Raw genomic sequence first — 26,192 nt, 5'->3', positions numbered from 1 at the left:
ACAATGCGGTGTCGTGCTGAATTCCTCCGTTCATACTCTCCCAGTCAGGGTCAATTTACCTCCACTCGGCCTAATGCAGCCTGACCTTGCCAGGACAGGCAGTGAAATAAAGGCCAGCAGAGTTCCTCTCATCTCCCCTGTTGTTCTGCACTTTCAAAATCAAGGGCTGCGATAACTACGGAGCACTAAAAGGGTGACTACACTCAGCGCACAAAAGCAAGAATGATGCCAGCCACGCACAGCCTCAGTGCATTTAGAAGAATTCCGCTTTGTCAATTTTCATTTGCTTTTTGCGATTTAACAACAGGCAGACATAAGTGCTTGAAAAGAGATGGAGTATTGCTCGTATCCCAACAATAAAAGGAAGAGGCAAGAGTCGGGGTGTCTGGCTGTGTGTGGCAGATGGGATTAGAGGGCATTGCTGAACTCCTGGGGTTCACACAAAAACCCAACAACCTGGTCCCACCGTTCTGCCCTCACCACAATTACCGCAATGAAAAACTCCCATGAGGGGCATTTACACGCTTTTCCTCAGCACTTTTCCAGTGCCTTTGTGTGGGATCATTCAACCTGGGAAAGCAGCGTCAGGTGGTCACTACTCACAGTCCCTCAACAGGACTACTAGCCGCTCACCTATCTGCTCTGAACAGGACTGTTAGCCATTCACCCATCTGCTCTGAGCAGGACTGTTAGCCGATCACCTATCTGCTCTGAACAGGACTGTTAGCCGTTCACCTATCTGCTCTGAACAGGACTGCTAGCCGCTCACCTATCTGCTCCAAGCAGGACTGCTAGCCGCTCACCTATCTGCTCCGAGCAGGACTGCTAGCCGCTCACCTATCTGCTCTGAACAGGACTGCTAGCCGCTCACCTATCTGCTCTGAACAGGACTACTAGCCGCTCACCTATCTGCTCTGAGCAGGACTGTTAGCCGTTCACCTATCTGCTCTGAACAGGACTGTTAGCCATTCACCTACCTGCTCTGTGCAGGACTGCTAGCCGCTCACCTATCTGCTCTGAACAGGACTGCTAGCCGCTCACCTATCTGCTCTGAACAGGACTGCTAGCCGCTCACCTATCTGCTCTGAACAGGACTGTTAGCCGCTCACCTATCTGTTCTGAGCAGGACTGCTAGCCGCTCACCTATCTGCTCTGAACAGGACGGCTAGCCGCTCACCTATCTGCTCCGAACAGGACGGCTAGCCGCTCACCTATCTGCTCCGAGCAGGACTGCTAGCCGCTCACCTATCTGCTCTGAGCAGGACTGCTAGCCGCTCACCTATCTGCTCTGAGCAGGACTGCTAGCCGCTCACCTATCCGCTCTGAACAGGGCGGCTGGTCGCTCACCTGTCTGTTGTTCAGGTTTTGCATGGCCAGCCCAGAAGCGACCCCCCCCAGGCCCTGGCTGGGGAGGCCGGAGCTGGACAGCGGGAGCTTCAGGCTGGGAGAAGGCATAAACGGTGAGGTTGGGGCGTCTTCCACCAGGCCGCCATCCTGCAAGGGGCCCAACGCAGTCAATTACTGACGGTGTTCACTCAACGCCGTTACAAAGCAGCGTGTCGAGTGCGGGAAGTGTGTCAGCAATCTTACTGGGATACATCTGAGGTCACTTCATTCTTAACACGCAGCTTACGTTCAACCCATCAGACACCCTTATGGAATACAAAGTAATATGCACTCTGCACACTAGCTTGCATTTAATTACCCGGGCGGTTATTTAAGAAGTAACAATCGTAACGTTTCACCCAGGCTCCATAGCAGAAAGCTCTTGCATAGGCATGCGGCTATGCCACACGATGACCAAATAGAGGCACTACACAGCTGTGAGTGGGGGGGGGTGCGCGGGTAGGCCAGGCCGCACCTTGTCTAAGTAGGGGGTACGGTCTGAGGAGGACTCTTTGGAGATGGCCGGGGGCCGGCAGCCCAGCGCTTTGCTGACCAGGCCGTTGTTGTAGTCAGAAATTCCCATCCCCCGCTTGTCCAGTTCCGTCTTCTTTTCCAACAAGGCGCCTGTGACACAGACAGACAGACGGACAGTTAGGCCACGCCCGCACGCTCCGCACCCCGTATTGCTGTACTGAAGGCACAGTAGGGACACTCACTCATTGCCTGATCCAGATTCATGTTGTTGCTTTTCAGAGCCTCCTCAGCCGGGTCTCTCTGCACACAGACGGCAGCAGGAGTCAGCAAATTAGCATTAGCACTGACTAACATGGTATTACGCATGCACATGCTAAATTAGCATTGCTTGCATAACTAATGGAATGCAAGCAATGCTAATGATTCACGTGAACATTTATTTCATAATATGACACAAATTAGTCCTGAATTTCCACATTTAGTTTTAAAGGAGTAACATGGTGGTTAAATGTGGCACTTGCCAGTTGCCTTTAGGCAACAACAAAACAAATGTGCATAATCGTTTTATTCAGTCATTTATTTTAAAACTTTTTTTTCCAAGCCAAAATTTCCCCTCAATAAAAGTTCCCCCAAACTGTCTGGGCTGGGTAATCTCCCACTTTCCACACATTGTTGTTTGTTACCATGATGATATGCGCTTGTCTCGGGAGACAAACTAGCTAACTTTATATATCAACTATTGATAGCTAAGGGAAGGATGCTGACTTATCCATTAATCATTTTTGCTCTAACATCCATATAACTATTAGTATTAGACGGGGGTGTATGGCTGGGTGCAGTGTGTGTATTAGACTGGGTGCAGTGTGTCTATTAGACTGGGTGCAGTGTGTGTATTAGACTGGGTGCAGTGCGTGTATTAGACTGGGTGCAGTGCGTGTATTAGACTGGGTGCAGTGCGTGTATTAGACTGGGTGCAGTGTGTGTATTAGACTGGGTGCAGTGTGTGTATTAGATGGGGGTGTATGGCTGGGTGCAGTGTGTGTATTAGATGGGGGTGTGAGTGTATGACTGAGGGGTGTGAGTGTATGACTAGATGCAGCATGTGTAACTGTAACTGGACTCACCGGGAAGCCCATGTCAGTGAGCTGTTTGATCAGGCGGTTCATGATCCAGGCATCGTCCTGCTTGTTAGGCCCCTTCCCCTTAATTTGGAGAGAAGAGCCAATGAGGATAGCGCACTCTCTCAGACGCACTCTCAAGACTGTGACACACTGACACACTCTCAGACTGTGACACACTGACACACTCTCAGACTGTGACACACTGACACACTCTCAGACTGTGACACACTGACACACTCTCAGACTGTGACACACTGACACACTCTCAGACTGACACACCGACACACTCTCAGACTGTGACACACTGACACACTCTCAGACTGTGACACACTGACACACTCTCAGACTGTGACACACTGACACACTCTCAGACTGACACACCGACACACTCTCAGACTGTGACACACTGACACACTCTCAGACTGTGACGCACTGACACACTCTCACACTGTGACACACTGACACACTCTCAGACTCAGACAGTGCCTCACCTTGGGAGGGCCCTTCTTGGACGGGTTCCCCCAGGAGCTGCAGGAGGAGTTGCTCTCCTGGGAGGCGGGGCTGTTCCACATGTCTCCATCGTCAGGGTCCCACTGGCCCGCCGCCATGCCGAGCTCCTCCCCGCCGCCTCCCCAGCCGTCTTGCATAGGTTTGGGGGCTGGAAGGGAGCACAGGAGCCACGCTCAGCGCACAGCGGTCCCTCACAGGGGACACGTTACACTTCCCACTTCGCCTGGCCGCGTGCCGCATAAACAACACACACGCTGAAGCGCAGTAACGCCATCCAGGCACCAGGGGTCAGTGTTGTAAAACGAATGAGTCAAATGCCACGTCTGATCAACCTGCCATGCTCTATTGCAGCATTTTTCCTTCCCGGCTCACACAAACACACACACACTCAGACAGACTGCGCTCACGCTACACTCATGTATACGATACACAGCTGTACTAAACGATACTGTTGGTTCTTGTGAGAAAGGGCCGGGTGGGGGCCTGGTTTTCGGGTACCTGGCTTGCAGGGCGCGGATCCTGGTGGTGCGCCGGCCCTGCCGTAGGGCCCGGGGCCGTCGTGCCCGCCCTCCCCCCAGGTCCCGCTGCCGGGGGGCTTGCCCCAGGCAGAGGTGCCGTTGTCCACCGAAGGGGCCGGGGCGGGAGGCTCCCCCCAAGAGGGGTCTGCTTTGGGCTGGACATTGGGCAGGTCGCCCCAGCCTGGAGGAGAGAGAAGAAGCCAGAGCATGGTGTTATAGAAGAAAACCACCATATCATTCCTGCTGATGTGACGAGCCACTGTTCCTTCAGCCATTTTCTTCCCTCCCAAACCCCACAGACACGGGCCTGAGGAGGCCCGCTCTGGCCAGTTCAAACCCCACATACAGATTACATTATATTAATGGCATTTGGCAGACGCTCTTATCCAGAGCGACGTACAGTTGATCAGACTCAGCAGGAGACAATCCTCCCCTGGAGCAATGCAGGGTTAAGGGCCTTGCTCAAGGGCCCAGCGGCTGTGCGGATCTTATTGTGGCTACACCGGGATTAGAACCGCTGACCTTGCGTGTCCCAGTCCTTTTACCTTAACCACTACGCTACAGGCCGCCCTGGGCACAGGGCAGCCAGGTGCCTGAGCAGGCCTGGTCTGGCCAGTTCAAGCCCCACTTACACAGGGCAGCCAGGTGCCTGAGCAGCCCCGGTCTGGCCAGTTCAAGCCCCACATACACAGGGCAGCCAGGTGCCTGAGGAGCCCCGGTCTGGCCAGAAGGCCGGCCGTGACGCCCGTTTAGCTCTTGGCTCGTCTCCGCGTCGGTTGGCAGGGGAAGGCACCCCACGCGTGCCAAGTGAAAGCCCGTTCTGGGCGGGAGTGTGCGCCAGGGCGGTCAGCAGGGGGCGCCGGGCAGCCCAGAGATGGTTGTCAGACAGACCTGAGTCGAATGCGTCATTGTTTTCAATTCCAATACTTCAGTGAGCTTGTCTGGCGTATTGGATCCTATGAAACTCTCAAAATGTTCCAACTCGACCTTCTGGTCCTCTTGGACGGCTCAATTGCACCGGGCAAGATCAGTTCACCATAGAAAAGTATTTGAATCCAGAGCGATTACGTATTTGACGCAGGTCTGCGTTCAGACTGCAGCCGTCCGCAGTGACATGGCCTCCAGAGGCAAATGCTCACTGACACTGGCCTGTTACCGGCATTACACAGCTACACAAACAAGGCAAAACCTGGGCTACACAAACAAGACAAAACCCTGCAGCTACAGTATTAACAGTGAAGGCACTGGATTATTAAAACCAAAGTCAATGCAATAGTACTGACATCCACCGACTTTTGAACATCTATCAGGTTTATATCCATTTTCATATCATGGCCAATGGTAATTTCATTTTCAATTTCATTCTGCAATTGGAACAACAATGTAGCCTTTAAAGCAGAACTGAGCACACTCAGGACTGACCGCAGTTGCTGAACGGAACCTCAAAACAAGCTGCCCACAAAGGGGATACGACGACTGTATCCAAATAAAAACAAGCCTAAAAACCACTTATGAAGTGACGCCGTGAACTCCTGTTCCACCAAATCAAAGCAGCACCCCGAAGAGTGGGTATCTCTCAGGGCAGAGGTAGAGTACAGGTGTCTGTAAAGTTTGGTAAAAAACGGACCTGGTGAGAAGACGTACATGCAGAAGGGCCTCTTACCTGGAGCCACTAGAGGGGGCCGGTTGGGTGGGGGTCCGGGCTGGTGAGGAGGGGGTGCGTTGGGTGAGCCGTTATTGTTGCCGTGGTTCTGGACAGGGGGCTGGTTGTGGTGCGGGTGGTGTGGGTGATGGTGGTGGTGGTGGTTGTGGTTGTGGTGGTGGTTGTTGTTGTTGTTGCTGGGCGGCGGCGGGGGGTTGGCGTTGGGTGGCGGGTTGCTCTGGACCACGGGGTTGTTCTTGTCCCACATGTTGACGGTCTTGTTGTAAGTGTTGGGGTCGCCCCAGGTGGATGTGCCGTCGTCGATCTCCATCTTGCGGCGGATGGAGGGAGGGGAGGGCTCCTCCCAGCCCGTGGGCTCGCCCCCGGGCTCCTGCTTGGCCCCGTTGCCCCCGGGGCCCGCGCCTCCGCTCCAGCCAGAGCCGCTCTGCTTGACCGAGCCGGGGCCGCCCCAGGACCCCGCGCTGCCCCCGGAGCTGCCGTTAGAGCTGGGGCCGTCCGGCGGCTTGCCTCCCCAGCTCTGTGGAGGCGGCGGGGGGGGCGGGCGCTGGGTCTCGCCCCATCCTCCGCCGGGCCCCGGAGCCCCCTTGCCCCAGCTCCGAGGGTTCTCCTTCCAGCTGCCGCCGCCGCCGCCGTCCCCCTCCCAGGGGGTGCCGGCCATTCCGTTCCTCTTCCCCTCCGCTGGCTCCCCCCACTCCCCTCCGTTCCCGCCGCCCCCGTTCCCGCCCCAGCTGTGGGACGGTTTGGGCCCCTCGCTCCAGTTCTGAGCTTTGGGCTTGGCAGGGGGGTCGTCCCAGCTTGGGGACTTCTCCTCGGGACCCCAGGACTGACTGGCTTTGGGGGCGCTGGCGTTGGGGCCTCCGGGCGGAGCGTCACCCCAGCCTGCGGATCCGTTGGGCACTTTTTTGGCGGGGGGCTGCTCGCCCCACCCAGAGCTGGGCTGGTTAGACACGGGGGCCGGGGCCCCCCATCCACCGGGGCCGGGCGCTTCAGCCTTCCCGCCCGAGTCGGGCCTGGGAGCGGGGCCGCCCCCGTTGGGCCCCGTGGCCCCGGAGCTGGCGTTGGGGTTGGCCGGGGAGGAGCCCCAGGCCTCGGTGCCGGTGTGGCTCTTGCGGTCGGCGCGGGCCGCTTCCTCCATGTCCCACACGGTGTGCTGGCGCACGGGGGTCTGCCCCCAGCCCGTGTTGCACAGCACCCGCGGGTCCAGGTCCTGGCGGGGCAGGGGCGGCGGAGGGGCCGGCTCCTCGCTGGGCGTCCGGTCCCGGCGTGGGCCGCGGCCCTCCTGGCTGTCGCCGCTGCCCTCGCTGGTGGGCGCGTTGGCCGGGCGGCTCCAGGAGTTGAGCTGCTCCTGAGGGGGGCTGCCCGCCCCCTCCCATCCTTTGGCCTCGCTGGAATGCTTGCCCCAGTCTCCGCCCCCGGCCCGTCCCCAGGCCGACGAGGCCCCGCTCCCGTTCCCGTTCCCGCCGCGGCCCCAGGCGCCGAGCATGCCGGGGCCCCCGGCGGCCGGGGGGTCCCAGCCAGAGTCCTTGGAGCCGGCCGGCTTGGCTTCCCCGTTGCCCCAAACGGAGCCTCCCTCGCCGTTAACCTGCGAGGCGCCGGCGGGGGGCTGGGCGAGGGAGCCCATGCCCGCAGGGAGACCGCCCCAGCTGGGGAGGTTTGGGCCGGGGCTCAGCGGCTCCTGCTTAGTGTGGTTTGGTCCGTCAGTGTTAAGGTTCTGAGGTTCCGTGCTGAAAGACACATTCGTGGATGGGCAGGGGTGGGGCTCCGAGGCGTCGGGGCCCATCATGTCCCCCCAGGCGCCGTTGCCTGTATTGCCGTTGCTGCCCGGGGCCGGCGCGGCGCCCGTGGGGCTGCAGAGATTGGGAGGGGGGCCGCCGTTGCCCCCCATGCCGCTCGCTTCGTGTCCCAGCACTGGCCAAGCGGCGGGGTTGGCGTTGGGGTTCAGGTTCAGGTTGAAGTTGGAGGAGTTCCAGCAGGGCTGGGCCCTGGCCGGCGCGGCCGGGCCGTCCGGTTTGCCCTCTCCGCCGGCGCCGGGGGGGCAGTGGGCGGCGCCGGAGCTCCAGCCCCGGCTCGCCCCGCCCGGGCCGGGCCCGGAGCTCCCGGGGTGGCCGGCGCCGGCTTTGTTCCCGGGGTGGTGCGCGGGGAAGTGGCCTTGCTGGGCGCCCCCTGTGGCCATGCTCGCGCTACTGCTGCTGCTGCTGCTGCTGCTGAGGTGGGCGGCGCGCTCAGTGTCCGCGGCGCATTCTGGAGGCGCGTGGCTGTCGCCGCGGGAAATGGAAGGCCACGCCTCGGTGTCGCTGTCGTCGATGATCACTTGATCCCAGCTGCTGCTGCTGTCGCTCTGGCTGCTGGGCGGGACACCCCAGTGGGGGGGCTCATACTGCGCTCCCGGGCCACTCTGGAGGGGCAGCTCTGCAACAAAACCAGAGAAGAGAGCAGAGTTAGAGACACACACACACACACACACACACACACACACACACCACCAGAGAGCAGTGTTAGTGCCACACACACACACACACACACACACACACACAACACACCAGAGAGCAGCATTAGTCACACACACACACACACACACACACACACACCACCAGAGAGCAGCATTAGTCACACACACACACACACACACCACCAGAGAGCAGCATTAGTCGCGCACACGCGCACGCGCACGCGCACGCGCACGCGCACGCGCACACGCACACGCACACGCACACGCACACGCACACGCACACGCACCACCAGAGAGCAGCATTAGTCACACACGCACACACACACCACCAGAGAGCAGCATTAGTCACACACACTCACACACACACACACACACACACACACACACACACACACACACACACACACACACACACACACACACACACACACACACACACACACACCACCAGAGAGCAGCATTAGTCACACACACCACACAACACAAGAGCAGAGAGCACCGTTAGTGCCTCACACTCACACACAAAAGGGGAGGACCTCACAAACAAGAGAGACACAGCACAGGAACACACAACACACGCAATGCCATCTCCACACCTCTGTTATTACAGCTTCGGCACGAGTGTCGTCACACAGTAAACAATGCAAATGGCCGTGTTGAGAGGACTGGGGTTACGGCGAAAATGTAATTTAAAAGCGGGTCTTTTGTGAAAGGCCCATCGCTCTCCACGCGGGGGAAGGCGGGGCGGAGCGGCGGAGTTTAGAGGAATGAGACCCAGAGACGGGCTTCTCATCCATCACTGCGCACGCTCCACCATGTCTCCACCGCGCTGGGACAGCACTGAGCACGCTCCACTGCAGGCCTGCGCTCCGCTCTGACTCACTGTAGCACACGCACGCACATATCTATGCGCGCGCGCACACACTCACACGCACACGTACACGTACACACGTGCATAGACATACACACGCGCGCTCACGTATACACACGCATGTGCATACATATACACACGTGCATACACACACACACAAACACACGCGCACTCACGTATACAGGCATGCGCATACATATACACACACACACACACACGTGCATAGACATACACATGCGCGCTCACGTATACACACGCGTGCGTACAAATGTGCGCACGGACACACACACACACACACACACACACACACACACACACATATATATATATATAGAAACATGCGTACATACACACAGGCCGCCTACATCCACACTCACAACATGTGCACGCACACACAAGAGCAAGCAGACAAACACTCCATCCCGTTTACACACATACTATTAATATAAATTTCCTGAGCGGAATTACAATAACAAAGCTGGGAGCGAACGGCTCTTTCAAACGGCTCAGCGCCGCTTCTCCCTCTCTCCCTCTCTCCTCCACAGCTTCTGCACCTGAGGGTGTCACAGCCCCAAGCTTTATGCTCAACCCAACGCCATCCTCCTACCTGCAATACCGTGCCTTCTGCACTCAACCAACAAGACGGCACACATTCTGCATTTCACGCCATCTCTACTCAAAATTATTTGAAAACAGTTTGGGAAATAGCAGGCAGCCAGCAGAGCTGTACATCTCACACTAGGTCTGGTCCTGATTCTTACCTTTCAACCTGATATTCTAGACCAGCAGCTAATCTGCTGATTAAAAAGAGCTAATGCCCATCCAGCATGGATTAAACGCTGGCAGGAAAGGCAGGCCCGGTCGAATGGAAAGTATCCATTCGCGAGGCTTAAGATGCCACACAGCAAGCGGGTGCTGCACTCCGAGCAGAGATTTCAAAGACCCTGTTCCCCCTCGGTCCGCTTATCTCCTCTCCCCAGACAGCGTTATCGCAAAGGCCATCGGGCTACCGGCCATTTCAGCGGCTGCCACAAGCCCGGTGCCGCAGAGTACTGCACGACACGGCAGAGCACACGGCACGAGTCATGTTCCGGCGGACACTGCCTCCCTAAACGCAGGCGTGGACGGTCTTGATTTGAGCGTCCACGCGCTTCGCGTGCAAGCTGCACGGCTACATATCCGATTGATTCCCGCACAGACGGGGCACAAATCTGATGGAAAAAAAAGATGCGACTCGGGGTCTTTCTAGAACAGCAGAAAACAAGGGGAGGAGTCTAGAATTGGGCCACTGTGGCCAAAGGCACAAGTCTGAGTCTGCAATTGTGTTTTTTAAATAAAATAAAATAAACATTTATAAAGATAAGGAAGAAGCGGATCAATACCGCAACACAAGCTAGCTATAAAAGCTAGCCTCACTGACATGAATACTATGGCTTAATGCTTGGCTGGAAATAACTAGCAGTGAGTACAGCGGCCTGTGTCAGCTTAATACCCAACCATTTTGAGTCTTAAAATTAGATGCGTCCTCCCTTTAGCACTGGGCAGATAATGTGTCCGTCCTGACTGAAACCATCGTGTTAATTTAATCGGCCGTTTGTCAGGTTATCAGCTTGGCATACTCCGGTGGTAGCTGCCAAGATGAAGGAGACCACAATCTGGTGTCATGTTAATTTCCTCCTCTTCTTAGTGGCAATATAAGCACGTAAAAAGACATGCAATATACTGGGGTTATCCTCATTGCTTTTAAAGTATAAATAAACGCACGGGTGATGAGCTGGGGCAGAGCACGGACACGTGCAGTATCGCACGTCGTCGGGAGCCGTGATCACAAACACGCACTGTAAACCATCCTCTGCAATCTCCTCTTAACTGCGTATCGCAAAAACATCACGACAACACGCTAAACTAAAGCGGCGCAGAGAACAAACATGGCCCCGTCCATTACAAACCGAAAAGCCCATAGCATCCAAGTGGAACCAAAGATATCAAAAATATATATGACCAATGAGGGGCATGGCTCAAAACGTTTGGGAACCACTAATCTAAAGACTAAAGAGTGTGAGGCACAGCATGCCTGGTACAGTCTGTGAATGCCCTGCCACCTCACCCACCCTCCACTGGGCGATACAGAACTGAGAGGCGGCCATTTTAAATGCAGAAGATGACCTGTTTTAGCATGTTTCGCTCCAGGGAATGAAAGCTGATACTTCATGCAGACCTCTTGGTGTCGAGGACTGAGAGTAGTTCAAGTCAGCAGGCTGTTTAAAATGGACGCCCAGCAGGTCCATCTCCCTCCCTGTTCGAGTCAATAACATGGCCCGTCCATGGCACAATATTGAAATATTTCTCTGAACAAACGTGGATGTCTTCCACAAAACTACTGTTCAGCACTCAAGTTCCCGGTAAAGTCCAATGAGCACAAACGACATTAAGTCTTATTATTTTGCCTTGTCAAACAATATATAGAAACAAGTGGAAATTACAATAAAAGTAGGGATTGCCGGGTGGCGGCACCGTTCATTTGCTGGGATGGGTCCAAGTGTCTGATTTCAAATTTCATCAGAAATGTTATGCCAATTTGCAACATCTGTACAACACGTTCATTCGCTTATTGGAAACATTTCTACTACATTTCAGCACTGTGACATACATTGATGTATATTGGGAAACGTTTAAATAGGGAAACAAAAAAAAGAAAATCATTAAATATAAAAGCATATATGCCACAAACAGCCAAACCATCTGAGCTACCGACACAAACTTCAATGAGCAGATAATTGATAACATAAATCCAATATCTAGTGTATATGAAGTATGGTTCCAGAAATATAAGTGCTTTTGACTCCTAAACTTTGGAAATTGGAGTTTGATTGACTGTTAGAGTATTAACATGTGTTTATGGGTACTGGAAGGGGCCTCAATTTGCCTGCCAGCAACCATCTGGGTTTCATTTACTTTTCTTTTTTCCTGAAGTAGTGGAAAGAATACATGAACATTTTTAAATAAATAAATAAAAACAATAGGGGGCTTTATATACATTTTGTGCTTCGTCCCCCCCCCTCCCTCTCCCACGTTTTGACACCTGGGCACGAACCCTGACCAACGGTAAACAAAACACTACCTCGCTACAGCAGTTTAGACTGGACAGTCAAAAACGAACCCCCGGTTCCGAACGCCAGTTTCAGCGGCCGCTCCGACCGCAGAGACAGGGGAGCGCCGAGACCAAACGGACCGAACGACTCAAGAACAGCGCCGAGACCAAACGGACCCAGATGGCGCTCATTCACAAAGGGTCCGGGGAACCGGGCAGCAGCGCAGGAATGCGCGGGGTGATTCAGCGCAAAGCCTGCCCCCGCCCCCCGTCCCCCGCTAAACCCGCTACCGCCCTCCTCCGCTGGCTGGCCACACCAGCATGTGCCGGGCGGTCACATGACGGACGTGCGCGACTGTGGCGGAGCTCTCCGGAGTGTCGCTGCGCCGCCCCGGAGCGCGGTCACAACGCCCCGAAGAAAATCCAGCTCTGCCCCTCTCCTGCCTCACGGCGACATTCATTCACACGCTTTCCACCGAAACCGCCGTCTCCCAGCCTCACAAACGCCAGACAAACACGAACACCCGCTCTACACTACCGAGTGGCGCAGGAGGAAATCACAGTAATTAGCACCAGCGGAGAACTGGCACTGTTTTGGGTGCACGTCTGCGCACACGTACGCGCGGCTGTTTGTACGCGACGCGGCTCCGGCGCACGCCCCTGCGCGCGATGCGGGCTGGCGGCGAGGAGGAAGAGGAGGGGAGGGAGAGAGAGGGGAGGAAGAAGCGGCGCGGCGGATCCGTCCCTCGCGCAGCCCGGCAGACAGAGACGCCATTTTATCAAACCTGAACCGCAGCCAAAAGCACGGAGCTGCCGTCTACACACCGCTCTCTCCCTTTCTCTCCCTTTCTCCCCCTCTCCGCAGCGATCGCTCTCTCGCTCCCTCCCTCCCTCTCCCTCTCTAAAGGGCAGGAAAAAGGTTGCACAATACATTAATCATACAACGGAAAGCAAGAACCTGGTTCCATTTCTCTTGCCCCCCCCCTTCTCTTTTTCCCGACTGTTATGCACGCCACGGGCGATACGAAGCGAGACCGCGGAAAAGGGCAGAGCAGAAAAGAGGAAGAAAGGGAGAGAGGGGAGGCGGAGGAGTACCTGAGGAGAGGTTCCGCCCGACCATCTTGAGAGGCGCTAGGCTGCGAGCGGAGCGGTGGCCATCTCAGACTCGGAGTGTCTGCTGCGCGGCTTCTGAAGCGCTGCCAGCCCCGCGTGCCAGCGGAGCGTCCCGGAGCGCCGCCTCGCCCCGACCCGACCCGACCGCCCGCTCCCCGCCCCCGCCCGCTCCCGCCCGAGGGGTCTTCCCCATTTTAGGGGCTAACGCGTGTGATGGGGGGGGGGGGGGGGGGCAGGTTAAATCTTCCCTGCACGAGCTGGCTGCGTGTCGTAAGACACGTTTGCGCTCCTCTCCTCTCCCGTGCTTTCAAACTGTCACTAAATATTTAGCCCACTCCACTCTGGCAGCAATTAGCGGTGTGGCTTACAACCGTGCACTCTCAACAGCTGCCAAAAAAACTAATAGAAAAAGTCTGTGCGGCGACACGCACAGACACAGACGCACGCACAGACACACACAGACACACAGACACGCACACACGGAAACGCAGACAGACATGACAGAGACACACAGCAACTCACGTAGCTACACATGCACATGCAAAAACACACACACACACACACATCTTCATACGCCTTCCCTGCGTGTGTCTATGAAAACCAGACGCACACATTCACCCATTCTAAAAACACAAGACTTGTAGATTTACATCAGATTAGTGCAACCCTAAACCGCATACTGATGCAATTTCGCCATCTTGGCAGTGTCCTCGGTGAAATTACCCCGAATAAGAAATAAATAAATAAATGGCAGCACGTGCACGAGAAAGAGGAACAGACACACAAAGAAGCTCACGGGGAAACGGGCCGAGAGCCAAGCGCCTTCACACAACGAGCCTGATCCCAAACAGAGGGGGAGAGGGGGAGAGGGAGAGAGAGAGAGAGAGAGAGAGAGTGAGGGGGGGAGAGGGAGAGAGAGGGAGAGAGAGGGAGAGAGAGGGAGAGAGAGAGCTGCAGAGAGACCATGTGAAAGAACGCCAGCTCCCAACATGAAGGACGGCATTGTTTAGAAGCGGTCCAAATGCCTCCAAAAAACACAACACCTCGGAGTGGGAAGAACGGGCCCTTACCACGGGCCCATTCAAGCGTCAGCCAGAGATGGCGGTGATGTAACCGAAGCCGCTTTTGATTGTTCCTTTGTCCGTAAATGAGGCCTCTGTGCGGATCAAAAGGCCTGGCTTTGTTTTGCGGAACGGAAATGGCACGGTGGTGAAAGCCTGTCGCCCCGCGCCCGGCCCGCGTGGGGAGAGGGGAAGCGCCGCCACCTTCCACTGGAAGACCGAGGAGGAGCTCCTCGGCCACACGCTCAACGACACGCTCACCTCCGCACGATCCGCTTCCTATTGGCCGGTTAAGCCGTCCGTCGCACAGCCGGGTCGCGTCTTCCGATCGAACGGCAAATTCACTGCAGGCCGGGAACATAAACGACAAAGGCGTGAAAACACTCGAAATGATAAACCAGGACGAGTGATGAACTCAAGTCTTTCGTTGGCTATGGAGTGCACGCACCTTGTTGTCAAGGCATTAATTGGTGGCTGATTGAAATTAAACCACAAATGCCAGCAGACACTGCGGCCCTCCAGGATTGGAGTTTGACAACCATGCTATAATGACTATAAACGGTTTGGAATGGGTAAAAAAAACAAAAAACACCCTTTCCTGAAAGAGAGGGGGAAGATGGCGATCTAAGACCATGTAAAAGCATAACATCAGCTGCTCGGCTGCGTTTCCCACGGCTACGGGACGCGGCCAGCTTAACCACCCCCCCCCCCCCCCCCACGACCACCTGCTACGTCCAGCCGGCTCCACCCTCCATGTGGGCCACGCCTCAGGCTTGAGCGGGGGGTCCCGCTGGAGCAGGGTCTGGGGGGGGGAGGGGCACGCCAGCCCAGCTGCCTGCCACATCACACAAATCTGAGGGGACACAATGAGGCCAGGAACTCCCTGCCCCCAATCCCACCAACACCCCCCGCTCCGCGGCAGGTCACGTGACCCCCTACGCCCACATCGCCGGGGGGCCTGATAGGCCGGTGCCTCTCCGCGCAGGTGACCCCCCCACCTGCACAGCGCTGGCCGCCCCCCCCCCTCAGACCGCCAGGGCTCAGCCCTGCTGGGGGGTCAACCTCACCGCGCCCGCCCTCTGCTCATGCACAGTGTCCTCACTGCGAAGACACGCCACGCTAGAAGCTGCCAGTGACGCAGCAGCCTTAAAAATAGCCCAACCGCCCGTCTCTCACAGACCTCAGCTCCGCACAGGGCCGGGCTGCAGCCCGCCTGAGCAGACACACACAATAAACACCGTCACTGAAACTGTGCATTTAATTTAAAATAATAATGATACAAGCATCCGATTCTAATTCTAAAACGACTGCACCGTACCTTCGTAATGGAGCCAAACCTCCTTACGTAGCCCTGCTTCCTGCTTCGCAGCTTTTAAGGAACATGGATTAGCGTTAGTGAAGAGAGCAGACTGATAAACTCTCACTGATAAACTCGGGGGAAGGGACGGAAATCTCCCGGCAAACGCAAAAGGCTCGTAACTTGGCGCTCGACCGCGCAGAACATCGATCCCCCGCAAGACAGGAGAGCACTTGGCTCTACATATAGGCACTTAAACAAAGCGTCCTTTCGCACATGGATCGAGCCGAGACTCTTCGCGGACCCACGCGAGGCGGACGTATGTCCCGATGCGATAACTGTGAACGCGCGCTTGGCAGCACTCGGTGGGTGGCCCACAGCCCGCTCGGAGCCGGTGTGTTCTCCGTGACCCGCCGCGTGAGGAATTCAACACACCGATATGAAGAAAAACATAAAGGAATCCAGCCCACACTGGTCTACGTCACGTCACTCTGAGCAGCACTGAATGTTCTGCTTTAAGAGCAGTGATGCCTGCCCATGGACAAGGGGGGGGGGGGGGCGTGCACCTGCCCTGTCAATCAAAGCTGCTGCTTTTACCGTGGTGTGAACGAGAGAATGCAGGCAATCTCCAGGCACCTTAGGACACCCACCTCCATGCTCTGTGGGTCCTGCTCCACTCCCACTCCCACTCCCACTCCCACTCCCACTCCCACTCCCACTCCCACTCCCACTCCAACTCCAACTCCAACTCCAACTCCAACTCCAACTCCAACTCCAACTCCAACTCCCACTCCCACTCCAACTCCAACTCCAACTCCAACTCCAACTCCAACTCCAACTCCCACTCCCACTCCCACTCCCACTCCCACTCCCACTCCCACTCCCACTCCCACTCCCACTCCCACTCCAACTCCAACTCCAACTCCAACTCCAACTCCAACTCCAACTCCAACTCCAACTCCAACTCCAACTCCAACTCCAACTCCCTGCACCCAGAGCACCTTAGGACACACATCTAGCGGTCCTGCACAACAGAGCCAAACCAACTGCAAGTCCCTGCACAACAGTGGTACAAAAGCAGGCAGTGCCCAGGGCACCTTAGGACACACATCTTGGGGTCCTACTCAACACAGCCAAACCAACCCCAACATTCTCTGCACTGCAGCGGGGGCAAAAGCAGGCAGTGCCCGGGGCACCTTGGGACACACATATAGGGGTCCTGCTCAACAGAGCCAAACCAAGCCTAACTCCCTGCACTGCAGTGGGCCCATTCTGCCTCCTCAGCGCACTGTAATTAACTCTGATAAAAACAGATTCTTCAAGAAGCCATTCCTGTTATCAAAAAAGGAGGAGAGAGATAAAACGTATCTCCCACCCTTGAGCGAAGGATTAAGTTATTTGGCAATGTCGCAGGCCGAGAGAATCTCTCATAACTGGAACTACACCCAAGGCGGAGATGATACGTGTATCAGGAAGTGTCACCGGGAAGAGAGAAACACGTTTATCACCATAAAAAATATTTAATTCCACCCGATACAATCTCCATAAAAACCATTAACTGTTAAAGAGCTTAAAATGAAAAAGACCTGTAGCCGCATATGGCTTGGGTTTATAAAACTGGTTTCGACTCTGGCACAGCTTAGGGAACTGGGCTTGTAACCGTGTTTATAGGTCTGCTAGAAGAGGAATGTGCTTAACCTGAATTAGGATATACATTCACTGAGCATTTTATTAGATGTTTATTGGAACTATTCTTTTTTTATTATTCTTTATTTTTTTATTTTGGGCTTCTGCTCCTGTAGCCTATCCACTTAGAGCTATGATGCGTTGTGTGTTCAGAGATGCTCTTCTGCATACCACTGCTGTAATGCTTGATTATTTGACCTCTCTCATTAACAATGTGTTTTTGCCTGGAGAACGGCTGCTCACTGGATTTTTAAAAATGTTTTTTGCACTATTCCTGGCAAACTCTCGACTGTTGTGTGTGAAAATCCCAGGAGATCAAGCAGTTTCAGATACTCAAACCACTCTTGTCTGGCACCAATAATCATTCCACGGTCACTTACATCAAATATTATTATTAACAAACTGGTGTACAGCTCTACCTAATAAAGTGCTCAGAGTGTATAAACAGCTTTATATATAAATAGACTGTATTCAAAAAATAAGACTCTCAGAATCCTGACTAAAAAACACAGGCAGCATAGCTTAATGGTTAGAGAAAGCAGCCTTGCACGAGGTTACAGCTTTGATTCTCAGGTGGGGCACTGTAGTAATTAAGTTCAGTAAATTTTGAGGTCTGTCAATGTAAATGAACGCAAGCCGTCACTCTGCACGAGATCATCCGCTAAAACGCGATGTAAACGAAAAACACTTTAAATTCACAGCCAAGTGCTTTTACTCGAGTCCTCCCACAAAGACGGTTAGTCAGACAGTTCATTTGAGTGACACACAGCAGTATTCAACAAATGAATCCCCAGAAATGATGAATACTGCCATTGACAAAACATGCCAAAGTCTGAGTCCATGGCAGAGGGGAAGGGGAGGAGGCCGAAAACAGGATGGGGAGGAGCCACATTACAAGGGGAGGGACCAGAGCACAAAGAGGAGGGGTCACAGCACAGGAAGAATCAGTCAGAGAGGAAAGGAAGGAGCCACAGCACACAGGGAGGAAGGGGAGGAGCCACAGCACACAGGGAGGAAGGGGAGGAGCCACAGCACACAGGGAGGAAGGGGAGGAGCCACAGCGGTTGCGGTATGGGTAGCGCTAAAATAAATAAAAACGGGGGGGGGGGGGGGGGGGGGGGGGGCGCGGTGGCGTAGGGCTGAGGCATCGGACCAATCAGAGTACGGCCAGCGCATGAGGGAGCGGCCGATTGGGCCACCACTCCGAGGGTGGGGGGGGAGCAGCGCTTCCTCAATATACAACGTGGGGACAATTTGCCACCAAATCTGAAATAAATAAATACGATTTACTGATTTGCCCACAAACAGGTAGCCTAAAAATACTAACACTCGACACTGACTGCTCATAGTTCTTGACGACGAGGTGGCCTTAATTTAACGGGTATTATGCAAAAAACCGGAGAGCTAATAGACTGGATCCTGTTTGCAAGTCACACAGTGCCATTAGTAAATGGTAAATGGTAAATGGCAGGCATTTATATAGCGCCTTTATCCAAAGCGCTGTACAATTGATGCTTCTCATTCACCCATTCATACACACACTCACACACCGACGGCGATTGGCTGCCACGCAAGGTGCCGACCAGCTCGTCAGGAGCATTTGGGGGTTAGGTGTCTTGCTCAGGGACACTTCGACACAGCCCGGGCGGGGGATCGAACCGGCAACCCTCCGACTGCCAGACGACTGCTCTTACTGCCTGAGCCATGTCGCCCCCAACTTAACATTAGTCCCAACTTAACCAACAGCTGCTCAGTTTCCAGCGGTTTGAAAAAAATCTTTAAAAAGCCGAATATCGTTTACAAGACGTGGTGTGACAGCGGTACCGTGGAAGGTGACCCACCAGGACCGTGTGACAATGGCCCTTCAGCAGAAGCGGGAGCCGGTGGCCCCTGAGGGCCCCCCTAAATCACACTGACATCCAGGGCGGGCCAGCCCTCTGCCCCGTGCCCCTGCCAGGCCGGGGGGGCTACAGACCCTGGGGTTAGCCAGTCCCACGCCCCCGGGCACCTCTCCCCCCCGATCCCAACACCACGCCACAGGAAAGGACACAGCTCCCCCCGCTTCAGTGGAAGCCGCTGGGCTCCTACACACTTCACAGCCGCCAGCCCTCCAGATTATTTACGGCCCTCCCGCTTACGAGCAAACACGTGATTCGCTAATGAAAGGCAGCAGAGCCGTGGGAGGAAAACAAGCCGGCAGGCTGCAGCCGAACAGCTTCTTCTGGAAACGCTTGAAGAGTGCCGAGCCCTCCTCTTCCTCCTCCTCCTCCCCCTCCAGCCCAAAAACATCCCACAGAGCCGCAGCACACCGCACGGGCATCGGCGCTGAGGAAATTCAATCAGCAGACGTACAGTGGGCAGAACATTTCTAGCGTGTTGCCAAAGGCTCAGTGCTGGAGTACAGTGTGGGCTGTGTTGTTTGGGGCGCGTTCGGGACAAACAGGAGCACCTTTGTGCAACAGCAGGGCCTGCAACCTGCCCCCCCCACCCACCCACCTGACCCCCACGTGGAGGTCTCCCCAGTCCACAGGAGGCATGGGATGAGGGGGGACAGGGGTGCTCTGAGGGAGTTTGGGACAGGGGGGGGGGTTCAGAGACACCCAGATGAATCACACACGTTTACTGTAAGCTGTGAGTCACTCAGGGCTGGAGGCTGGACTGCAGCCATGCTGGACCAGAGCCTCACACACACACTGACACACACACACACACACACACACACACACACACACACGAGCCAGGGACTCTCTCACACACACACACACACGCACACACACACACACGCACACACACACGCACACACACACACACGCACACACACACGCACACACGCACGCACGCACGCACGCACACACGCACGCACACACGCACGCACACACACACGCACACACACACGCACACACACACGCACACACACACGCACACACACACGCACACACACACGCACACACACACGCACACACACACGCACACACACACGCACACACACACGCACACACACACGCAGGCGCACACACACGCAGGCGCACACACACGCAGGCGCACACACACACGCAGGCGCACACACACACACACGCAGGCGCACACACACACACACACACACAGATGCAGGCACACACACACACACACACACACACACAGATGCAGGCGCACACACACACACACACACGGCCAAATGGGGTGAGCGCTTCCCCTATACTCTTCGACATTTGTCACACACTGCTCTGAGCATAAGAGGTCTCAATTTCTGCACATCTTTTCCCACAATCTGCTTCTTGCACAAACTCCAGCCACCTGAAGAGCCAGCCCATCGGAAGAAGGCTGAAAGTATACGCCACCTAGTGCCGGGCAGAGTGAACTGCGTGTGACAAACTCCTGCGCCGGCTGTTAATGTAACGCATAACTATAACAGCATTGCACGCAAGGACAGCGTTATGGGCCGACTGCTCCTTGTAAAAGGCAGATCTCAGCCACAGAGCTTTGATTGCCAATCGCAAAGCGGTCTGGACAATGAAGGTTTTATGTACTGTAAAACGGGTTCATTAAATATGGAAACTTATGGGATACCGCATCAGACGCTAATGCTTCACACGTAACGCCGGTTAATCTGCAACATAACGTAACGTCGCAGCGCCGCGATAATGTATTCTTCCGTTTTGGATAAGAGGCTAAAAATGTAACCTGCAATTGGGCAGATCACTATTGATTATGCTCATTTCAGCCGCTATTGCGCTATTAGCCCAACATATGGCACAGTGCATTGAAAAGCTTTTTAACTAGCGCAAATTATATTAGCATCTGCCACCTAATGCTGATTTACGATTATGTGCGGTTCAGAGCTTTCAATCCCCCTTAGCCGTGTTATTCATGAGATGTATGAACACGTGCGCTACCTGTACAATCAAATGTGACAACATATTTTTAAAAATTAAAAATAAATATAAAAATTCTGTTTAAATGAGAACTGACAAATGACAAAATTCCAACATGGTGAAAATCCAAAGTTTTCTGGTACATTTTTAACCTTCCCAAAGTCTGAGTCCATGGCAGAGGGGAAGGGGAGGAGGCCGAACACAGGAAGGGGAGGAGCCACATTACAAGGGGAGGGACCAGAGCACAAAGAGGAGGGGTCACAGCACAGGAAGAATCAGTCAGAGGGGAAAGGAAGGAGCCATCGCACAGGAAGGGGAGGAGGCACAGCACACAGGGAGGAAGGGGAGGAGCCACAGCACACAGGGAGGAAGAGGAGGAGCCACAGCACACAGGGAGGAAGAGGAGGAGCCACATCACACAGGGAGGAAGAGGAGGAGCCACATCACACAGGGAGGAAGAGGAGGAGCCACAGCACACAGAGGAAGAGGAGGACGGAGCATGTCTGACCTGCGTGCCGCTGGCTGGAGGGCTGGGGGAGGCCGGGGGCGGTGTGCGGGGGGGAGAGGGTCCCGGGCGGGGCCGGGGCGAGAGGCAGGGCCCCCGCGGGCAGTGGCTGGCCCCTCTTCAGTAGCTGCTTGTGCTCGAGCTGGCGGAATCGCGGGGGCACCTCTCGGGGTGGGTAACGCGGCGCGGCCGGCTGCTGCGGGACACTGCTGGGGGGGCGCTTGCCATTGCTGGTAACCGTGGAGACCGCGGGAGTGGCGCTGGGCGTGGCAGGCTGGGGAGGGCTGGGGCTGGGCTTGGCAGATTCTGGCACTGCGGAGACGAACAGGAAATGCATTATGCCAGTGACACTCACACACTCACACACTCACACACTCACACACTCACACACTCACACACTCACACACTCACACACTCACACACTCACACACTCACACACTCACACACTCCTGCCTGACCAAGGCTTCACAGAACCCATCTAATGCACATAAAAGAGCTTCCCCTGGTTCCCAGTGTGTACCCTGGGTTATGACCACATTATAACAGAGACCCTGAGGAGGAATGTGACGGAGGGGGAACATACGGATGGATTCATGTTTCTAAAGCTTCACTAAAACCATCTCCAGCATTCATCCCTGTGCAAAGCCAAGACCAAAGCAATCGACCCCGAGTGGGCCGCTGATACTTCATGCGAGAGGGAAGCCCCCCTCTCTACACTCAAACACAGACATACTGAACGCCACAGGAAGAAGATCACTTCCTCTGGTCTCTCTCGGCCTTCAGTCCATTACCCTTTTTTTTTAAATCCCCAATTGCATCAGTAGGCCCTCCTCCTCAGGCAACGCTATGGTCCATTACACATCTCCCCATGAGAAACCCCTCCACGGTCAGCACAGGGCCTGGCCCGGATTCGATCCGGTCACAGGGTGCCAAATCCCTAAACGGGACGCCCCGCTTGGGAGCTGGCCGGGACCACTGCTTTTGAAAAGGAACTGAAGAATCCCTTTGAAGCGTTCCCCAAAAATCTGAGCGTGCCGCACCACTGCTCGCCTATGGGACGGCCCCGGCGTGGAAGTGCAGGGCTGGGGCCCCCAATCAGGGGCCCCGGGGCCTCCCTCTGCTGCGTGCAGCTTCAATACTGAAACCAGGAGCCTACTGAGGAGCTGGGTCACAACCACAGCTCCCCTTACTCGAAACCAGGGGTCTACTGAGGAGCTGGGTCACAACCACAGCTCCCCTTACTCGAAACCAGGGGTCTACCGAGGAGCTGGGTCCCAACCACAGCTCCCCTTACCCGAAACCAGGGGTCTTCTGAGGACTAGGTCACCTACCCGGTGTGCTGCCAAATTCTTGGTCACCAAGAAATCCTGTATTGCCCTATTTCCGGTTCCACCTAGCTAGGTAAGGTTAGCTGCAGTAATTCACAACTGCGTACTCGTTACTAGTAACCTTCTTCTCTACAACTACCTTGTTAGCAGTCAGCTATTAAGTGAAATAACGTAACTGAACTGGATATATCGTGATGACATAGGAAGCAGAAACAGGGTAATGTAAGACTTCTTGCGGATGCGAAATGTTGCCACACCGGCACCACACGGGCGTCTGCCCGCCCCAGCGAAAGCCACGCGTGACCCCGCCTCCTGAGAGGCAGAGGGAAGGGAACCCTGCGCTCAGGCGCCAGAGACGCCACCGCGAGCATCGCAGGGGGAACCCGGAGGCTACAGGCTGATGAAACCCAGGCTTTCCACAAGGAGCTCCTCATAGCGTGGAGCTGTGTACCTCAGCGCCCATGAGGGGGGGGGGGGGCGACTCATCCCCGGAGCCAGGCGGGATCTCACTCCGTAACACGCAGCGTAAACAGGCTGGGCTTCCCTGCTCGTAGGGCCCGTGTGGTTCACACCGGCAGCAGAGGGTCCCCGCAGGGAGGGGAGGCGGGCGAGGAGGCCTTGTTTACGGACGGCCTCGTTTCCCCCCCCCGCCAGCGTTAGCGCCCTGGGCTCGGCTCCCCGCTCAATACCGCCGCCCGCACGCGCTCAGAACGCGCCCCGACTCCTGCCGAGCTCCAGATGCGCGTTGCCGTCGGTAACGGCGCCGTCCCCCGTGTTGATCCCCCGGCTCTCCGGAAGTCACGTACACATCGGCACGGAGAAACTGACAAAGCACCTGGAACTGCGACTGAGTGAGTTCTACAGCTCTACAGAGCACAGGGCAGACAGAGACAGCTAGCACACACGCACGCACACACGCTGACACACACACACACACACACACACGTCATAAGATGCACACACACACTTGCGCACGCACACAAACACACGCTAGTATAAGACGCACACAAGCGCGCTAGTATAAGGCGCGCACACACACTCTGCGTATTGAAAGATGCAAAGTCGTAAAGTGGATGAGCAGCAGGGCCCTTGCGGGGCTAAACCAGCGGATCTGTAGCCTGCTGCTCCCTGTGCGGCGTGCAGCAGAGACGCCGCGTGCTGGTTGGCTGGGTGTGCGCACACGCGATCATGTGACGGTGGAGCTGACGCGCATTGGCTCGTCTGTGCAGCTCCAGGAGCGCAGCCTGGCCCCAGCTGCAGCTGCTGACGCCACTCCCACATTAAATCAGCTCAGCCAGCCTGTCCATGCCCTCCCTCGCTCTCTCTCGCTCTCCTCCCCCCCTCCCTCTCTCTCACCGCTCTCCCTCCCTCCCTCCCTCCCGCCTTCTTCCGTTTCTGTCACCTCATTGTTCACCGTTATGAATATATTACATGAGGCAGATGGGCCCCATAATTCTGTGCTATTCTCACAGCCAATCGGAGCCCTGCTCCCCTCCCTCCCTCCCGCGCATGCCCCTCCCCCCAGCTCAGTGTTTTCCCTGTGGAACCTCTGCATGGAGCTGACCGTTAGAACGGGGCCTCTGACGGCCATCCTTCTGGAAACATGCAGAGAAGCCGCCTTCCCACCTACTCATCCGACTGCAAACAGCGGTGTGTGTGTGTGTGTGTGTGTGTGTGTGTGTGTGTGTGTGTGTGTGTGTGTGTGTGTGTGTGTGTGTGTGTGTGTGTGTGTGTGTGTGTGTGTGTGTGTGTGTGTGTGTGTGTGTGTGTGTGTGTGTGTTTGCCAGTTCCACTCTGTTCTCCACTACCCAGACCAGGTCAGGCAGCCTAAGCAAGCAGCCCTAATCCGCTTACAATTACAGAATCCTCTTCCTCTCATCTCTCGCAGAACAGTGAGAGCGAAACAGACACAGCTGTTACTCCTGTGTGTGCGTGCGTGTGCGTGTGTATGTGTGCGTGCGGGTGTGTGCGTGCGGGGGTGTGTGTGTGTGTGTGTGTGTGCGTGCGGGTGTGTGTCTGCGTGCGTCTGTGTGTGTGCGTGCGTGCGTGCGTGCGTGCGTGCGTGCGTGCGTGTGTGTGTGAACGTGTGTCAGCGTGTGTGTTTGTCAGCGCGTGTGCGCACGCGTCTGTGTGTGTGTGTGTGTGTGTGTGTGCGTGCTTGTGTGCGTCTGTGTGTGTGTGTGTGTGTGCGTCTGTGTGTGTGTGTGTGTGTGTGTGCGTCTGTGTGTGTGTGTGTGTGTGCGTCTGTGTGTGTGCGCGCGTGCTTGTGTGCGTCTGTGTGTGTGTGTGTGTGTGTGTCTGTGTGCGTGCATGGGATTGCCAACAGTGCCTGGGCTAAACGTTATGAAACCGCAGGCCAAGTGTGAGGCGGCAGAGTGATCTGTCCTGGCCCTGGGATGATCTGCACTCAATCACCCGATTTACGCACTCGCTGCACTCCGCAGAGAAGCGTCTGGAAGCTGGCGAGGAGCGAGGGGCTACAAATAAATCAACATCCAAAGATCCGACATGGCGCCCGTTACCGCGGCAACGAAGAGAACGCAGCCGTACGCCGCTAACCAACCCTCCTTCCAGAGAAAAATAAAGACGTCATTTTTCTGACTGAACAGATGGTAAAAAAAAAAACAAACTATAAAAAACCGTCACAACCTGAAGAGGATTTCAGAAGCAGTGAGTGTAGAGAGGCGCGGAGAAGAAACGAGGGGGGGAGGGAGGGGGAGCGGTAATTTCTTTCAGGTAAACCAAAGGAATTTAATTGATGCTGAAGGGTGGCAATTAAATAAATTATTGTAACAAGCGTACTGTAAATTCCATTAAACTATCTGACTGAAGCGCTCTCAGCCGTCACCTATGAACCGGTAATTACAGGCTTCCGCACACGGGCGCTTAATTAAAACGGAACAGGAGCCAGCGCGAGGAGCCTTTTCACAAACACTAAAAAACAGCCTGGCTCAGAACAGGTACCTCACCACCCCCCTCTACCCGCAGGAAGCACGCCCGGCGCGGGTCAAAAGCACCCCCGACAGCCGTGACCGAAAATAACACCTCATCAAATGCAGCGCGGAGAGTTCGGCCGTGACGCAAAGCAAGGACTGACGGGAGGGTAAAAAACTGGCCTACATAAAAAAATAAAATAAAAGAGTGTGTTTGTTTTTTATTTTTATTTATTTTTTTAAACCCAAAGAAAGGTCAAGAAACTTTAACCCACAAGTAATGTGTGTGTGAATGAAATGCTCTTTTGTCCACA

General features: G+C 55.3%; 1 protein-coding gene across 1 annotated transcript in view; it reads right to left on the bottom strand.

Moving 5' to 3' along the window:
- LOC133121299 (trinucleotide repeat-containing gene 6C protein-like) overlaps positions 1-26,192 on the bottom strand; it is a 58,383-nt gene that overhangs the window by 10,622 nt on the left and 21,569 nt on the right. The window contains exons 4-11 of the mRNA XM_061230504.1: positions 21,621-21,929; positions 5,673-8,081; positions 3,990-4,190; positions 3,473-3,639; positions 2,985-3,062; positions 2,103-2,160; positions 1,862-2,010; positions 1,348-1,494 (exon numbers count right to left, since the gene is read on the bottom strand). Of these exons, the coding sequence (XP_061086488.1) occupies positions 1,348-1,494; positions 1,862-2,010; positions 2,103-2,160; positions 2,985-3,062; positions 3,473-3,639; positions 3,990-4,190; positions 5,673-8,081; positions 21,621-21,929 (3,518 nt within the window). The remainder of the gene's footprint in view (positions 1-1,347; positions 1,495-1,861; positions 2,011-2,102; positions 2,161-2,984; positions 3,063-3,472; positions 3,640-3,989; positions 4,191-5,672; positions 8,082-21,620; positions 21,930-26,192) is intronic.

The sequence above is a fragment of the Conger conger genome, chromosome 2, assembly GCF_963514075.1.
Source record: "Conger conger chromosome 2, fConCon1.1, whole genome shotgun sequence".
NCBI lineage: Eukaryota > Metazoa > Chordata > Actinopteri > Anguilliformes > Congridae > Conger > Conger conger.
This window is presented reverse-complemented; position numbering and strand designations above follow the sequence as displayed.